The sequence below is a fragment of the Phlebotomus papatasi genome, chromosome 2 (assembly GCF_024763615.1).
Source record: "Phlebotomus papatasi isolate M1 chromosome 2, Ppap_2.1, whole genome shotgun sequence".
NCBI lineage: Eukaryota > Metazoa > Arthropoda > Insecta > Diptera > Psychodidae > Phlebotomus > Phlebotomus papatasi.
In genome coordinates this window covers 106,837,155-106,853,211 of record NC_077223.1, presented here as the reverse complement: position 1 = coordinate 106,853,211, position 16,057 = coordinate 106,837,155, and the positions used below count along the sequence as shown (strand labels likewise).

Below are 16,057 nucleotides of genomic sequence, written 5' to 3'. Positions count from 1 at the left end.
GAAAAAAATAACTTTAGGTAGTCAGGAAATATTATTTTCTTTATGGGACACCGGTGTTCCAATCGTCCTTAAAGGGTTAAACTCTTAATAGAATTCATCGATTTGTCTTTTTAACAACTGTCAAAGTAAATTCATCGATTAGGGTTGCCAGAAGAAAGTCAATTTCAATTTCGATTTACTAAATTGAAAAGATATCCAAGCAACTGATCTGACCGAAATTAGAAGCCCCTTGGGAAAATATCAATAACACTTGCTCCTGGACTCTGAATGAGGAGTACGTGTGCTTGGTATAGAAAAAGTTATAGATGAGATATTTTATTTGATGATGTTGCAACATTTTTCACAATATGTTGACATCTTTATTGAACGATATTAATGCAAAAGAATCTTCCTTTTACGATGTTTATTTTGAATATGTGTAACATAGTGCTGCTAGTGCTGAGAATCTGTGAAGAAATCTTCCGAGATATATTGTGAAAAGTTCAACAAACTACCTAAAAAATTACATATATCTTAACTATAAACAGTTATAGAATATGTGCCATTACAAAAGAAGAACCATAATAGTGAGATAGTCTGGTAAAATGGGGAATTTTGCCAAAATAGATCGATAGATTAAATGTGCAGAGAGACGCCAAAGAAGGGCGAGACGATGCTTAGGCGTCTTAAAGGAGAGAAGGTTTTTCTTATACAACAAGATGCATTTTTAACAAGAAATTTTATATTCAAGATAGATAGGAGCCATGGGAACATGAAAAGAGGTAGATAGCAATAAAAGAGCAAATAAATTTCACTTTTTTTCTTCTGATACTTGAACAAACTCAATACAGTTTTATGGCTTTTTTTTTCGGAAAAATTTTATGTCTGTGAAAAATGTTACCACGTAGAGCATTTTCGTGGAAATTTTAAAATTCAAAAATTCTCTGTTTGGAATTTTTGCACAGCCACAAACCTTTTTAAATTTAAATTATTATTTTTTTAAATAATGGAGGTTTGACACATAAAATGCGAAAGGTTTCTGGTTGTCACAAAGTAAATTCAAATACAAAAAATATATATATTTTCCACTGCATCTGTGGGGCACAGTTGGAGGGTTTTCTCTAGGACCACTTTATAATCCTGATTTATGCTTTTACTCTATGCATTTTACTTGTGGCATTTAAATTGAATATTTTCCCACGGACACTCATAATATTCAATTTATATTTTTCTGCATATTTTGCAGAGCACTACAATAGAGCAAAAAGGTAAACCACAACATATAAAATTGCTAAAATAATTCCTCAAAATATCTCAATTATTTTTCCACCTCAAAATGATTATATTATTTTCTGGCTAACAAAATTTTGAAGTGCACATATATGACGGTAATGTCAATTTTGGCTGAAAGTTTATGAAAGTTTTAATGACTTATTAGTGCTTTGGATTTACCCTTGAGCACCCTTATGAAATAATGTTACAACATTTTGCCCCTGAGTTTTGTTTGATTTTTCAGTAAACAATGTTTGTTCTTTTTTTTGTCAAGTTGAAATTTTCCCACGCAATTCCAAATTTCTCTTTTTCCAAAATATTTTATTTATAGGAATTTTACTGACAAGATGATATTGAATTAAATGGGTTTTCTGTTTTTAAGATTGACATTTCATGAACAACATCCGTGATGAAATTTCTCTGAAATGATACTGCAAAAAAAATAAACGATTTCCGAAGGTATTTACTATGGAGTTTGTCCCTATTTTTATAGCTTTACACTGTGAAAAAATATAACTTACACAATTTTTTACACGATTTCTGATGTAAGGGAGTTTTTACACTATTTGAACATACGGAAGATTCACATTAAGTATCGGTAATATCCGTTCAAAAATATAATTTTTCACCTTGAATAAGTTAGTTTGTTAAACTTTGTTTAAGTTTGTAATGGAAAGCCGAACTTGACCCACAAAATTAAGAAAAATTATTGGGAATAATGGGAAAGGTATGAATTTTAATGAAAAAAAAACTATCCAATTTTCGTGAGCTCAGTGATTCTCTTTTTCATTAGAAGTGTCTCTGCTATTTGCTCAAATTGGCATTAATGATTCCCAGTAGAGGAATTCTGTAACAGTATGACAATGTCATATGACAAATTTTAAAATTTTTATATAGAAAATTCGTAAAAAATCATTGAAAATCAGATTCATATCAGTTACTAAGAGCTTCATATAGCTCCTTTTAATGACCATTCGGTACCCATTGGCCTTTAATGTTGTCGTGTTCCTAAATTTATAACGAAAATTTGTCATATGACATTGTCATATCATTACAGAATTGCACTATTAAAGTGAATTAAGACAATATTCAATAAATATTTAATAATAATATCGATTAAAAATATATATTTTTCGTGAGAAATTGCTCACACTGAAGTTTCAATAGCAATTTTAAATCAAATCATATTCAAAATGTAACGAATTTAGTGTTAACATCTTCTAAAAGTCCATAATTTTAATCAATTTGTTTGTGGTGTCCAAAATTACCCTCAAAGTATCCAAAATTACAAACTGTCTCAAATTACAAACAGTTCCCCTATTATAAAATTCGTTTTACATCATTGTAATTAGTTCTAGATTTAGGGTAAAATGAGGTAATTTGGAACAATTGGAAAAATAAAATATCATAAATATACTTAAAAGTACAGATTTTGTAAAAACTCATACTTAAAAGATTTGGTCATAGTTTTGTATCGATTTCCTCCGCATTCAAGTTTTCTTGTCTGTTCTGATTCTGATTATTTTCTTTTTTTGTAAATTGTTGTATATAGTCCCTTAAATGTAAAATTGTTTGCTTGGGGCATTAACAAATATTTTTTATTTATTATATTTTATTTTATTATTTATTTACAATTTGGGACATTTGAGATTTTCTCACTGTTTTAGAGATTCAAAAGGAAGAAAAGCTGTTTCTGTTCTTCATAATCGTCTTTTTCTTCTATTTTGCGGTCTTGGTTTTCTCTTTGCTCATCTGAAACAGTGAGAAAATCTCAAGTGTCCCAAATTGTAAATAGTTCCAAATTACCTCATTTTACCCTATTTTAATTTTGTCCATGTGAACAGCAAATTCAATATGACCCCCTTATCGAATTGGATTGGATTTAGCCTGTCCCATTTGTCCCAAAAAATTTCGGTGCGTGAGAAAAGTAATCCGGAATAACATTTGACGTTGAACCTAACCTCACTTTATGGTTTTTGACAGCAAAGAAATAGAGACGAATTATTTTTGTGGGATTCTTTAGCTTCCTTCAGGGAATTAAGTGCCTAATAGGTTAAAATGAAAAGGCCAAGGATAAAACTTAAGCTCTTTTTCAAATATTACAGTAAAATAAGAAAATTGGATTTATTTTTATTAGTCTATTTGGCAATAATTTGACGGAGATATTACACTGAATTACTATAATATAAATTGAACAAAAATGTCATTTAAAAGTTTAGAATGATATTTCTATCGCTTTTAACCTCAAAAATATCCTGGTAAAAATCTTATTCAATATCCACTTTCCGATTCAAACCAATAAGTTTCGGATTTTGGCCTAATTGATTTCCCTCACAATAATTATCACATGATGACACTCAAGGTACTTCGAAATTCGAACAGAAAATACCACAGCCGACACGTGGACGAAACGAGAAGTAGAAATGTCTTGTCTTTGGTTTTCGAAACCGATCTTCGAATGTCTCTTCTCTTAAAGCGAAACCCTGGCGACGAGCGTTCAAAACGATATTTAAATGAGGGTATTTTGATTCGAAATTGGCCTTTCCTTCTTTCAGAGCTCAATGAGCCATATTCGAATTTTTCGGACACAATAAGCTTTGAAAAATCGCCTGGGGTGACATGATAACTTATATTCGATACTATCGACTGGCGATTCCGAAAACTTTAAAGGATAGCTATACACTTCCTGTAACTAATTTAGATGTTCATCAACGATTTCATTGTTTTCAGAATGTCGCAATGAATGGCCCTATAATTCTGTAATAAGTCGACATTCACTTAATCTAACAGATGTAGATTTATCGACACTATCGATTGGATAGTGTCGATAAGTTATCATCATCAACTGTTGATTCTGAAAAATTTAAATTAATTAATTGAATTTAATACCACGCGTTCATCGAAACAACTTCGAAATGATTCGAAGTAAAACAGAAATTCTAAAATACTTTCTATTTTAGCCGAGACACTTTTCGGAGAATTTTAGAATGCAACTGATGGTTTTATTCCAGAAACAAACCACAGAGAGGGATTTTCTAAGAATCACTGATGCATAGCATAGTCCTGAGTATTTCTACAATACTTTCGTTACATAAATATTTCGAAACGTTTTTGTAACATTTCGGTGATAATATCCTGATAAAAAAAAATAACGAATGTTTATCACTGCATATTTTTTGACAGTGTGAAATGTAGGGGAACAGAAGAAAAATCAATTGAGTGAATTTTGTGTGGAAAATGCGAATGAGTTTATTGAATGGGAAAAACAGTTCAATAAACAATTTCCAATCGCAAAAGGTTTATCAACAGAAGGCTCAAAAGAGGAGAATAAAAGGGAATGTTATTGTCCCATTGATGAAAATACAAGATAAGGCTTATAGGGGTTACATGGTATTATTGACGAGCCTATATCTACATAAATAGTTCCTGTCTTTTAGAATTTTTTGGAAGATCAGCATTTTCCACTCTGCAGCGGATTTGTCTTTCTTTTTATTAGGAATATTTCATATTTGACTTCCGTCAAAACCACAAACTTCTCAAAACATCATATCCAGCACAGCTTTAGGATCAAAGATTACAAATTAACACGAAAAATTATTGATTGAGTTGTGAAATTTTAATGGTACAAAACTCTATCTATTGTAGGTTATTACTGGAAATTCCAACAATCATTTTATTGTATAATATGTCATTACAAAAATCAATAGTGCTGCACATAAATTGCTAATGTAACTTTGATGAGGTAGAGGGATGATCTTCTTCGCTTTAATAATCACTTAACTGTATCACGGTAGTAGAGCTGCTAAATCATTTACTTTTTTTTATACATTTCTAGTGTGTTTCTTCATTACTATTTAATGCGAGATTTATTGACAAAATTACGGAAATAATGAGCCGAAAATTACATGATTAATCTTGGATTAATGGAGATCGAAGTTAAACTACTTTGCAGGGCTCTTGAAATTTTCGGACCATCTGTATATGATCCTAAGCGGTAATGAATCTGAAAAGTTTCTGTAATTTATTTGAGAATTCTTTTAACCAGATAGATAATGCCGTATTGTGAAGAAAAATTTTTCGACATGTGTGTCGCGATTAAAATAGAAGATCGGTCCAATGTTCGAAATATTTGAAATTCGACCACAAATTAAACTTTCGAGGATTCTATGCACCGAACTCATTTTTCTCAAAAATGTTATTGCGCATTTTAATCAAATTTTAAAGTGTTGTAGTCTAGTCTAGGACGTTTCCAAAAAGTGGCGTGGGTTCCCTGTGGTTACAATAGAACCGAAGATATGAGGGGTCAAATTTCACGAAATTCAAAACATAGGGGAAAAGCTCATAATTTTGTCCTGTTTCTTATTTTGGACACTTTGAGGATAACATTGGACACTAAAAATAAATTGATTAAAATGATGGATTTTTATTCCAATATTTGATGAATAATGAATTCTATCTATATATTTGTTCTTTTTGGAAGATTTTAACACTAAATACGTTAAAATTTGAATATGATTTGAGTTGAAATTGCTTTGTTGAAAATTCAGTGTGAGCAATTGGTTACGAGAAATATGACAGAACTTCGTGTTTACTTCAGTCTTATTTAGCTGTGATGAAGTACTAACAATGTTTCTTCGCCTTTTTTAAGTGATATTATTGAATATTCATTGAAAATTGTGTTGATTCACGTTAGTGGTGATTTGTACATTTGACCTGAAGTGAGATTTGTCTTGTGAATTAGATTTTTCGTGTGAAAAATGGTAAATTTTCTAAAACATTCACCAGTGAGATGATACTCCTTATTTTGGACAGGTGTTGTTCTCACGAAATTTCGTGAAGTTTTAGCCTTTGTAATGACTAGGTTGGACAAATGCCTAGAGAAACAAAGGAACATCACCTCTATGAACGAAATGTAGTGAGAAAAGCCTTAAAAGTCTCCCGGAAAGGCCAGGGAATGCGCTAATTCGCACGTAATTGGAGTACCGAAGTCAACTCACTTTAAATAATGATATGGAAAGTTTCCGGGCTTCTGTGACATTCTACGTTTCCCTTACATGAACAGGAAGATGACTTGATAAGATTGGTTCATGAAATGAAGAACAATGGGCATCCTGTTGAGGCGGATTAGCTGTCCAAATTTACAGCCAAGTTGTCAAAATTAATAACCAAGTTGTCCAAAATAAGAGTCAAATTCACGTTTACATATCAATTCATTTTTAAACGTGTTAAAAGTAATTTTAGTAAAAAAAGACGATAAATAGCTTGCCAAGTTTCTAAACAACCCTTCTGAAAAGAGAGTAACAAAAAAAGTCAATTAGTATTGAAAATATCGCACTTCAAACTTGGAACATCGATGCTTATAAGCAGACTGGACAAAATTATGAGCCTTTACCCTATACGATTTACGAATTATTTTAAAGTCCCCCAGAAGGGGTTCACAAACATTTACGAACAATTTTACGAAATATTTTTTCAGTGTAACATTATCAACTGAAGAGCATTTTTTACGAACATTTGTTCGTGGGTTTTCGTACGCACAGACAAATGTTTGTAAAATTTTGTCATTTGTTCGTAAAGTTTTGTCAAATAAACTACAAATGTTTATAAAGGGATAAAAAGGCACGTCAAGCGTACAAATTACGAAGAATGTTTCTGAAGAAAAAGTACAGACTTCTACAAACTTTTTTGTTGGTTATACGATTTACGAAATATTCGAAAGTCCCCCGTAGGTTTTTACAAACATTTAGGTACAAACAATTTTACGAAATATTTTTTCTTTTGTTTTTGAATTTTCGGAAACACGATCAAATGTTCGTAAAATTTTGTCATTTGTTCGTAAAGTTTTGTCAAATAAACTGCAAATTCGTCTCCTGAAAATGCAAGTGTTCTAACTAACAATTAGGTAATTCACGAGAAAAGCAATTTAAAAATTTGTGCTTTTGATCCACTTTTTTGACACCTTAAAATCGTTCTTTTTTGGTTTAAATCTTCGAAGCAACTAATAAATATGATATATTAAAAATATGGAGCTTGTTCAATCAGTAGATTTTGCACAAAGAAGGAAAATTCAAGAAATTGCATCGAATGAAATTGTTCTAAGTCACAAAAATTTCAATAAATGTTGTATAACTCTGTTACATAGAACAATTTCACACTGGAAAGCCATAAAAATATAAAGCGCATTTCAATCAATCAACAAGCTTGCTTGCAGTTTTTTATAGGGAAAAGTGTAATCTAAAAAACGATCTTTTTATTTTAAAAATATTTCCTTAAATATTTAAAAATATAAGTTTTTGAAAATCACGGAATTGTTTTTTTTTTTAACGAACAGACGAAGAAGAAAAATTAGTCTATATTATTTATGTTACTTTATTTTCTGGATAATTGGGTTAAAACCTTAAAAACGTATTAATTTTATCAATTAAAATAATTATAAAAAGGAATAAATAATTCAAAAGAGACATTTCTTTAAAGATTCTTTTTTTAACCTCTGAACCTCTTTCATTCTACCTTTTAAAACCTTTTTATACCACTTTAATATTTTTAATTGATTTAAGGACGATTGGTTCAACGGTGATCTATAAAGAAGTTTTTTCTGAATATCTAAAGTTATTTTTCCCTAATGTTTACGTAATCGCAAAGTAGAAAGTTGCAGTAATTTAGGATATTTTTTGCAAGTCTCCTCAAACTATTTGCTCCATAGTTTATTATCATTTATCATTTATCAAAAATCATTTGAGCTCAAAAGTGAGTATAATTTTTAAATTTTCAGATTGATAATTGAATTTTATTTTTTTCTATATAATATCCAATTTTTTAAAGCAATAGCCTTTTTTTGAGAAAAGAATCACAATACTAATACATAATATTTCTCATTAGAATGAAAATTATCATTCATTGGTTTTGTCAGAACAAAGATAACCTTAAATTCTCGGGCTATTTTTGTCTCTATCGTCTATGTATGTTAAAAAAATCTATTGAATCCAATTAGTAGTTTAACTGCATTGTAGGTTCAAGGCTTATCATAAGAGTTGTAGATAATGAAAATGTACATTTTTTCTAATCAAAGTTATTAAAATTATATAATTAGAACCGAGGATATAAATTTGTGTGTTTTAGAAAAACAAAAACGCTTTAAATAAATATAGAAAGAAATTTAGGGTGTGGTAGCAATGAATAGATTTCAGATTTGAGATCCTTAAAAGATATTCTAACTAATATAATATTATCACTTTTGTCAAATACAGTGACAAAAGGTTATTTTTTTTTGCACAATATTATCGTGTCAGTGTCAATATTTGCAAAAGTAAATTCTGCTTAAATTTTATTGACCGATTTTGATGATTCTGACCTCTTTTACCGTTATTAAAAGCCTACGATGTATTTTAGCGATCACATTGATCCTTATCCGGTTCCTTATAACCTTTATTGAACTGCGTATTATATATACGTAACTGAAATTTATTTGCCCTTTTCACAACGTAAATGCGTGAATCGTCACATAGAACAATTTCATTGCAACTTTTTTGTTCGTTCAAAATTCATATGAAATTATTCTAAGTACAGCTTCGCAGCGACATAGAACAATTTCATTTAATCATATTAGAAAAACAAATGGTTTTCGGGGAAAATTTTATGTATTTTCCGATAGTATTGGGTTAATATAGTACCACTATAGCAATAACTCAAAATCGACCAAAATGTGAGTTAGAACAATTGCATTTTGAGGAGACGAAATGTTTTTAAATAAGGAATAAAAAGGCACGTCAAAATTACGAACAATGTTTCTGTAGAAAAAAAAGTACAAACTTTTACAAACTTTTTTGTGGGTTATACGATTAACGCGCATTTGAAAGACCTGAGAAAGCAATTAACTTTCCTTTGCAGGTTCAGGGAAGTCGTATACGATGATGGGAACGGGTGACAACAAGGGAATAATTCCGCGTCTCTGTGATGAGTTGTTCTATGAAATATCCCATCGGCAGACACCTGATCTGTCGTACAAAGTTGAGGTGAGTTATATGGAGATCTACAATGAGAAGGTGCATGATTTGTTGGATCCAAAGCCAAATAAACAGTCCCTGCGTGTCAGGGAGCACAATGTACTGGGTCCGTATGTTGATGGGCTGTCGCAGCTGGCTGTGACGTCCTTCCTGGACATTGATAGTTTAATGGCTGAGGGGAATAAGTCGAGAACAGTTGCCGCTACAAATATGAATGCTGAGAGTTCGAGATCTCATGCGGTGTTTTCTGTCGTGCTGACCCAAACACTGACGGATCGGGAGACAAATGTGAGTGGTGAGAAGGTTTCGCGGATGTCATTGGTGGATTTGGCGGGGAGTGAGAGGGCGGTAAAGACGGGAGCTGTGGGGGATAGGCTGAAGGAGGGATCGAATATAAATAAATCACTAACGACTTTGGGACTTGTGATATCAAAATTGGCTGATCAGTCGAGTGGGAAGACGAGAAATGATAAATTTGTGCCGTATCGGGATTCAGTGTTGACGTGGCTGCTCAAGGATAATCTGGGTGGGAATTCTAAGACTGTGATGGTGGCCACAATTTCACCGGCTGCTGATAATTATGAGGAAACACTGTCGACACTGCGGTACGCTGATCGGGCAAAGAGAATTGTCAATCATGCTGTTATCAATGAAGATCCCAATGCCAGAATTATCCGGGAATTGAGGATGGAAGTGGAGGCACTGAGGGAGATGCTGAAGCATGCTACGGGGTCACCAGTGGGGGATACCCAAAGGGGAGATATCCATGACAAGTTGGCAGAAAGTGAGAATCTGATGAAGCAAATCTCGCAGACGTGGGAGGAGAAACTGGTGAAGACGGAGAGGATACAGAATGAGAGGCAACAGGCTCTGGAAAAGATGGGAATTAGTGTTCAGGCAAGTGGAATAATGGTGGAGAAAAATAAATACTACCTGGTGAATTTGAATGCTGATCCTTCCCTCAATGAACTCCTGGTGTACTACCTGAAAGAGAAAACTCTCGTTGGTGGTCGGAGTCAAACCCAGCAGCCGGACATTCAGCTCCATGGCTTGGGTATTCAGGCAGAACACTGCACAATAACCATTGAAGATGGTGGGCTGTTTATGGAACCAATAAGCAATGCCAGATGCTTTGTAAATGGATTTCCAGTGACAGATAAAACAGCCCTGCACAATGGTGATCGAATTCTTTGGGGAAATCACCATTTCTTCCGGGTAAACTGTCCCAAAGGGGCTGGAACGGTCAGCAATGTGGCTTCAGAGCCACAAACTCCAGCTCAGCCCATTGATTACAATTTTGCCCGGGAGGAATTGATGCAGAATGAACTGAGCAATGATCCCATTCAGACGGCCATTGCACAGCTGGAACGACAGCACGAGGAGGACAAGCAGGTGGCCCTGGAGAAGCAAAGACAGGTATGTAACACATTTTCAGAAATTCTTTCCACAGACATTTAATTTCTTTGTGCAAAAAAAAGAAGGAAAATTTCTCAGATGATTCTGCGGTGAATTTTCCAAAAGAATGACTCTCAAGGGAGACAGCAAATTTTTCTTTGGGAAGAAAAGTACAGTGAAAAATTCAAATCATGCTCTAATATTACAAAATCCAAAAGAATCTTCGGGGCCTTCCAATGTTGTTATTGTTAATAGAAATTGCTGAAACTTTTTAAACTATCTTAATCACTTTTTTTCAGGAAAAACAATTAAATAAAGGGTTTCAGGCTTCACTGAGAGAAATCCGAAAAAGTTAAAATAATATTCCGGAAATGTTTATTTTACCCTGCATTATTGATGCGAAATCGGTGTCAATATTATGCTTTCTAGGTGTATTATGGGTTAAAGTTACCCTTTTTTATGTTAATTTTATCCTTAAAAAGGTGTAAAATTAACATTAAAAATGTTGATATATTTTTTCACCTAAAAAGTGTTAAAGTTACGAAGAAAAAAGTTAATCGCGCCCCCTTTTTTCTCAGTGAATACATCTTTATCGTCATAAAAAATTCCTATGTCAGCTACAAAATACTAAAATTTTATCAAAATCACTTGAGAAACACTGAAGATATGATCCGATCAAGTTATTATGAGATCCTTAATACAATCTCCCTTACTATAATAATAACAAAATTTCATGTCGCCCGATCGGTCTGAAACTTGGCCAAAATGTGTTCCATCACTTCCTGATCACGAATATATGGATGGCTAAAAAACGTTCTCGTCCACGTCTAAAAATCGGGCCCACAACAGGTGGCGCTGCGATAGCGTCAAAATTCATCAAAATTCAAACTAATTTTTCTGAAAAACGCCATTGTGCAAGTTAATCTAATTTTAGAGTGTTATATTCCAGACTATGAGGTTTCCAAAAAGTGGCGTGGGGTCGCTGTGGTTACAATAAAACCGGAGATATGACTAGTCAAAGTTCCCGAAATTCAAAAAATCATATCTCCGATTTTATTTGACCGATTTTCGTGAATGCGGACGCAAATTAAAGGTCTCGCAAAGCGGTACAACTTTCTAGAACATTTGAGCTTCGTAGGACCAACACCAGGGGCGCCATAGTCGAAAAGCCTATTTCAATATAACATAACCTCAATTATCTCGACATGTGCTTAACCGATTTTGATGATTACTTCGACATAATTAAGAGGACATTTATATCTATAAATTAGTCCTTACATCACTTTTTGCTCAGACTACGCTATCTGTCCGATTTTGCCGTTTAAGTGTGAAAAAAATTGACTTTTCCCATAATAACACTTTGAAACCACTCAGATGCCAATTCGACTACTTCTTCTCGACCAAGACACTTAAAATAGGGTTTTAAATGGAAAGTCTCACAAAATACAACAATTCTTTGATTTAGTTGCAGTTCATCAAATGAACACTTGGGGCGCTCTGGTCGAAAAAACGAGTTCAGAAACAAACAATTTCGATTATCTCGGCTTCTGATTCGGGGGCTCCCCCGAATGTCCAAAGTCTCTATCTCTAACCATTTGGCCTTCAGCTCTATCAGCAACAAATCAACTGCATAGACAGAGTACCATAAGAATTTTCACTGATTAATTTTCAGAGGAAATTGATCAATAAAATATTCCCAGTATTCCATAAATTTTTCCCTTCAATATGACTTGTTAATGACATTAATTAATAAATTTCGCAAACTATAATTTTTGACATCATAATAAAATTTTAATTATGTGAGATGAATCAGCAAAATTGCAATTTCACAAATTATTTCACAACACCACAAAAGCATTTTAAAATTCAACATCCGCACTCTGTTGATTTTCTTTCATGTAACAACCAAAACAAGGTTTTAAAATATCAAACAAATTATTTATGAGAGGTTTTGTCCCATAAATTTTGTGCTTTAAATACCGTGAAATAATTTGAAATTAATGAATGCACAACTGATGTTACTGCATTATTAAATGGTTATTGGAATTAAAAAATTCTAATCAGATCGTGCAATGGTCAAGCATTAAATGCATTCAATTTCATGTAAAATTTTTTAAATGCGTTTTTTTTTTTTGTTAAATTTGTGGTCGCAATAAAATGGTTTAATTGTACTTTAAATACAAGTTGATTTATAGGGAAATTTCTGACTGCAAGTATCTCTGCGTAATTAAAGTATCAATGAGGTATTTGTAATTGAATTTGTGGATAGAAACTCTGCAGTTTTCATTAGAACTTAGTAATTTTATTGGCACTCTGAAGGAAAGAGAAAGTTGTGCGTTAAAGTGAAGTGCATTTCGATGAAGTAAAAGAGTATCCAATCAATAGTCAAGCTAGAAATATCTCATCAGTCTTACCACTTTATGAATACTATTGTGGTTATTTTTTTCCATTCTTCCAAAAATTAATATTAGTATTCTACAAAATGAAAAAAAATAGACACAAATGTCCTCTACAATTATGTAGAAGTAATCATCAAAATCGGTTAAGCACGTGTCGAGATAATAGAGGTTATGTGATATTGAAATTGGTTTTTTGGCTATGGCGCCCCTAGTGTTGATCCCACGAAGTTAAAATGTTCTAAAAAGTTGTAGTATTTTGTGATATCTTTTATTTGAGCCCTCACTCACGAAAATCGGTCAAATAGAACCGGAGATATGATTTTTTGAATTTCGTGAACTTTGTCCCCTCATATCTCCGGTTCTGTTGTAACCACAGCGAACCTACGCTACTTGTAACCTACGCTAATCGCAGCGCCACCTGTGGTGACTTTTTCTGAAAGTGCTCATCGAAACGAAACCAAAAACCTAAAATTTAGGTCAAAATGTTAATTAAAACCGGAGATATAAAGTCGGTAAATTTTTCAACTTTGTCCCCGTACAGCTCGGGTCAGGGTTGTCCCAGTCCCAGGCAGTTTTCTTTTTAATAAGAACCTCCCTAGTCTTAGCTGCATTCTGGACGGACGGACGGATAACTGGAAAAGTTTTCTTTACCCCTTCATATTATTCGTGATGTGATCAGGATTTATTGGTTAAAAATCTCACTCAATGGAAAAACAATTTCTTCGGAAACTTGAGAATCATCAAAAAGCCGAATCTTTTTGATATGATTACAAACCATAAGGATGTTCAAATCTAGGAAAAGTTTTTACACAAGCCCTATTAATTCTTGACCAGATATTTTTGACCGAAAAATCCTCAAATTAACTTACTGCAAATGTTACGTTCTGGTAAAAATATACAAACAGAACAGTGCAAAGTTTTAGCTGAGATTCTTTACAATCTCAGCTTTTGTGGTCACAGGTGAAATCCGACCTCGTCAGATCGGGCCCGAATTTTGGATGTACACGTTTTGACACTCATAGACCACAAATATCATGTGCGCCAAAAATCGATTTTCGTGGACGTCGCGTCCGTCCGTCCGTCCGTCGTATAACCACTTCTGGAGAGAGAACGGAAAGAGATATTGACAAGCGGTTTTCGGCAAAGGTCAAATGTCGATGGGCGGCTAGAAGTAGGTGATGTCAGACCCCCCCACCCCCTTCTTCCGCCATTTTGAAACACACCCAAATTTTGTTTTCTCAATAATTCAGCCCCTATGGCATGGATCGATCTCAAATTGTAGTATGTTATAGCTGGGTCCAAGACCTTTCGACCGATACCAAACTTAACCCTCTCCGACCCCTCTGACCCGAGCTAGAGGGGGTTAAAAATTCAATTTTCAAATGGCCATATCTCCGCTTCTAATTATCGGATTTGGAAAAAATTCGGTGTTTTGGAAAGCTCTCGTTGAGTACTATAAGCCCTGTAACACCCCGATTTCATCCGATTTAATTGAAAGTCCGATTAATCGAAAAATCGATTTTCGATTAATCGATCTCGATTATTTCGAAAACTAGACTATGCTTTTTCTTTAAATTTTAGTATGTTGTATAGCTGAGGTCGAAACCTTTCCAACGGTGGATCGCACTCCTCTCTCGATGTTCCCTGACCCGAGCTATAACCAAAAATGTCTTGACCGGACTTCATTTTTGGTGTTTATGAAGTGATTTCTATGAAATTTTAGCATATACTGTATCTGATATCGAGATTTTTCCGGTCTCTATCTCTGATGTTTATTAACCGATTTCAATAAACTTTTTTTTCTTTTGATGGCCTTTCCCACTTAGACTATTTAAAATAGAAAATTACCAGTGACAATCCCAGATAAGCTTATGGTAGCTGAGATTCTTTACAGCCGACCTCGAAATACGTGCAACTCGGGGTGCTTGCAACTCGTAATTCGTGAAAATTCGATTGTGAATTGAATTTTGGGGGTAAAGAAACGCGTCGAGCCAATTTCATCCATTGCGACTACCGAGAACAGTTTACTCGACGCGATTCTTTACCCCCATAATTCAACTCACAATCGAATTTTCACGCATTCCGAGTTGGAAGCACCCCGTGTTGCACGCATTCCGAGGTCGACTCTAAAGAATCTCAGCTACCATAAGCTTATCTGGGCTTATCACTGGTCATTTCCTTTGAGTGCAAAAGGATTGATTCCTATTCAATGATGCCAAATTCATTTTAAAAAAAATCAACTAAAGGAAAAAGGGGCAGGAAAAAGAAATTCAAACATCAGGAAAAGTAGATTTTTCTCTTGTCTGCATCCTTTGGATCGTGATTTGAATTTTTTCAGTACAGAATAATTTGTTTGCTCCTTTCGTAATGCCCTTTTTGACAACCTGACTCGTTTGTGATTGCAATAAATCCTGTACATGTCCACTTGTTCCTGACCTAAAAGCTCAGGAGAAAAGACATGAACATGAGAAAAAAATTGATGTTGAAGTTGTCTTCACTATTCTCTTCATGTCTTTTTCTTTATTTTCCCCCCCAAAAAAAAGGAGTACGAAAAGCAATTCCAACAGCTGCGAAATATTCTGTCTCCGAGTACTCCATATGCACCATATGCTCCGTATGATCCTCTGCGAATGGGCAAAATAACTCCCTGTACGCCCACCACGCAGATGAGGATGGAGAAATGGGCACAGGAGCGCGATGAGATGTTTAAGAGGTCTCTGGGTCAGCTGAAGGCTGATATCATGAGGGCCAATGCTCTGGTGCAAGAGGCCAATGTTCTGGCTGAGGAGATGGAGAAGAAAACAAAGTTCAGTGTCACTCTGCAGATTCCACCGGCTAATCTCAGTCCTAACAGACGGAGAGGGGCTTTTGTGAGTGAACCGGCCATTCTGGTAAGGAGAATGAATCAGGGAAGTCAAATTTGGAGCATGGAGAAGCTGGAGAATAAGTTGATTGACATGAGGGAGATGTATCAGGAGTTCAAGGATCGCCCAATGTCACTAATGGTGA

At 34.0% G+C, this 16,057-nt stretch overlaps 1 protein-coding gene across 16 annotated transcripts in view; it reads left to right on the top strand.

Annotated features, from left to right (window-relative positions):
* The window catches only part of LOC129800662 (kinesin-like protein KIF13B), a 151,799-nt gene that overhangs the window by 96,263 nt on the left and 39,479 nt on the right, over positions 1-16,057 (top strand). For all 16 annotated transcript variants that reach the window (XM_055845227.1, XM_055845226.1, XM_055845220.1 and 13 more), the window contains exons 4-5: positions 9,139-10,670; positions 15,592-16,053. In XM_055845227.1, the coding sequence (XP_055701202.1) occupies positions 9,139-10,670; positions 15,592-16,053 (1,994 nt within the window). The remainder of the gene's footprint in view (positions 1-9,138; positions 10,671-15,591; positions 16,054-16,057) is intronic.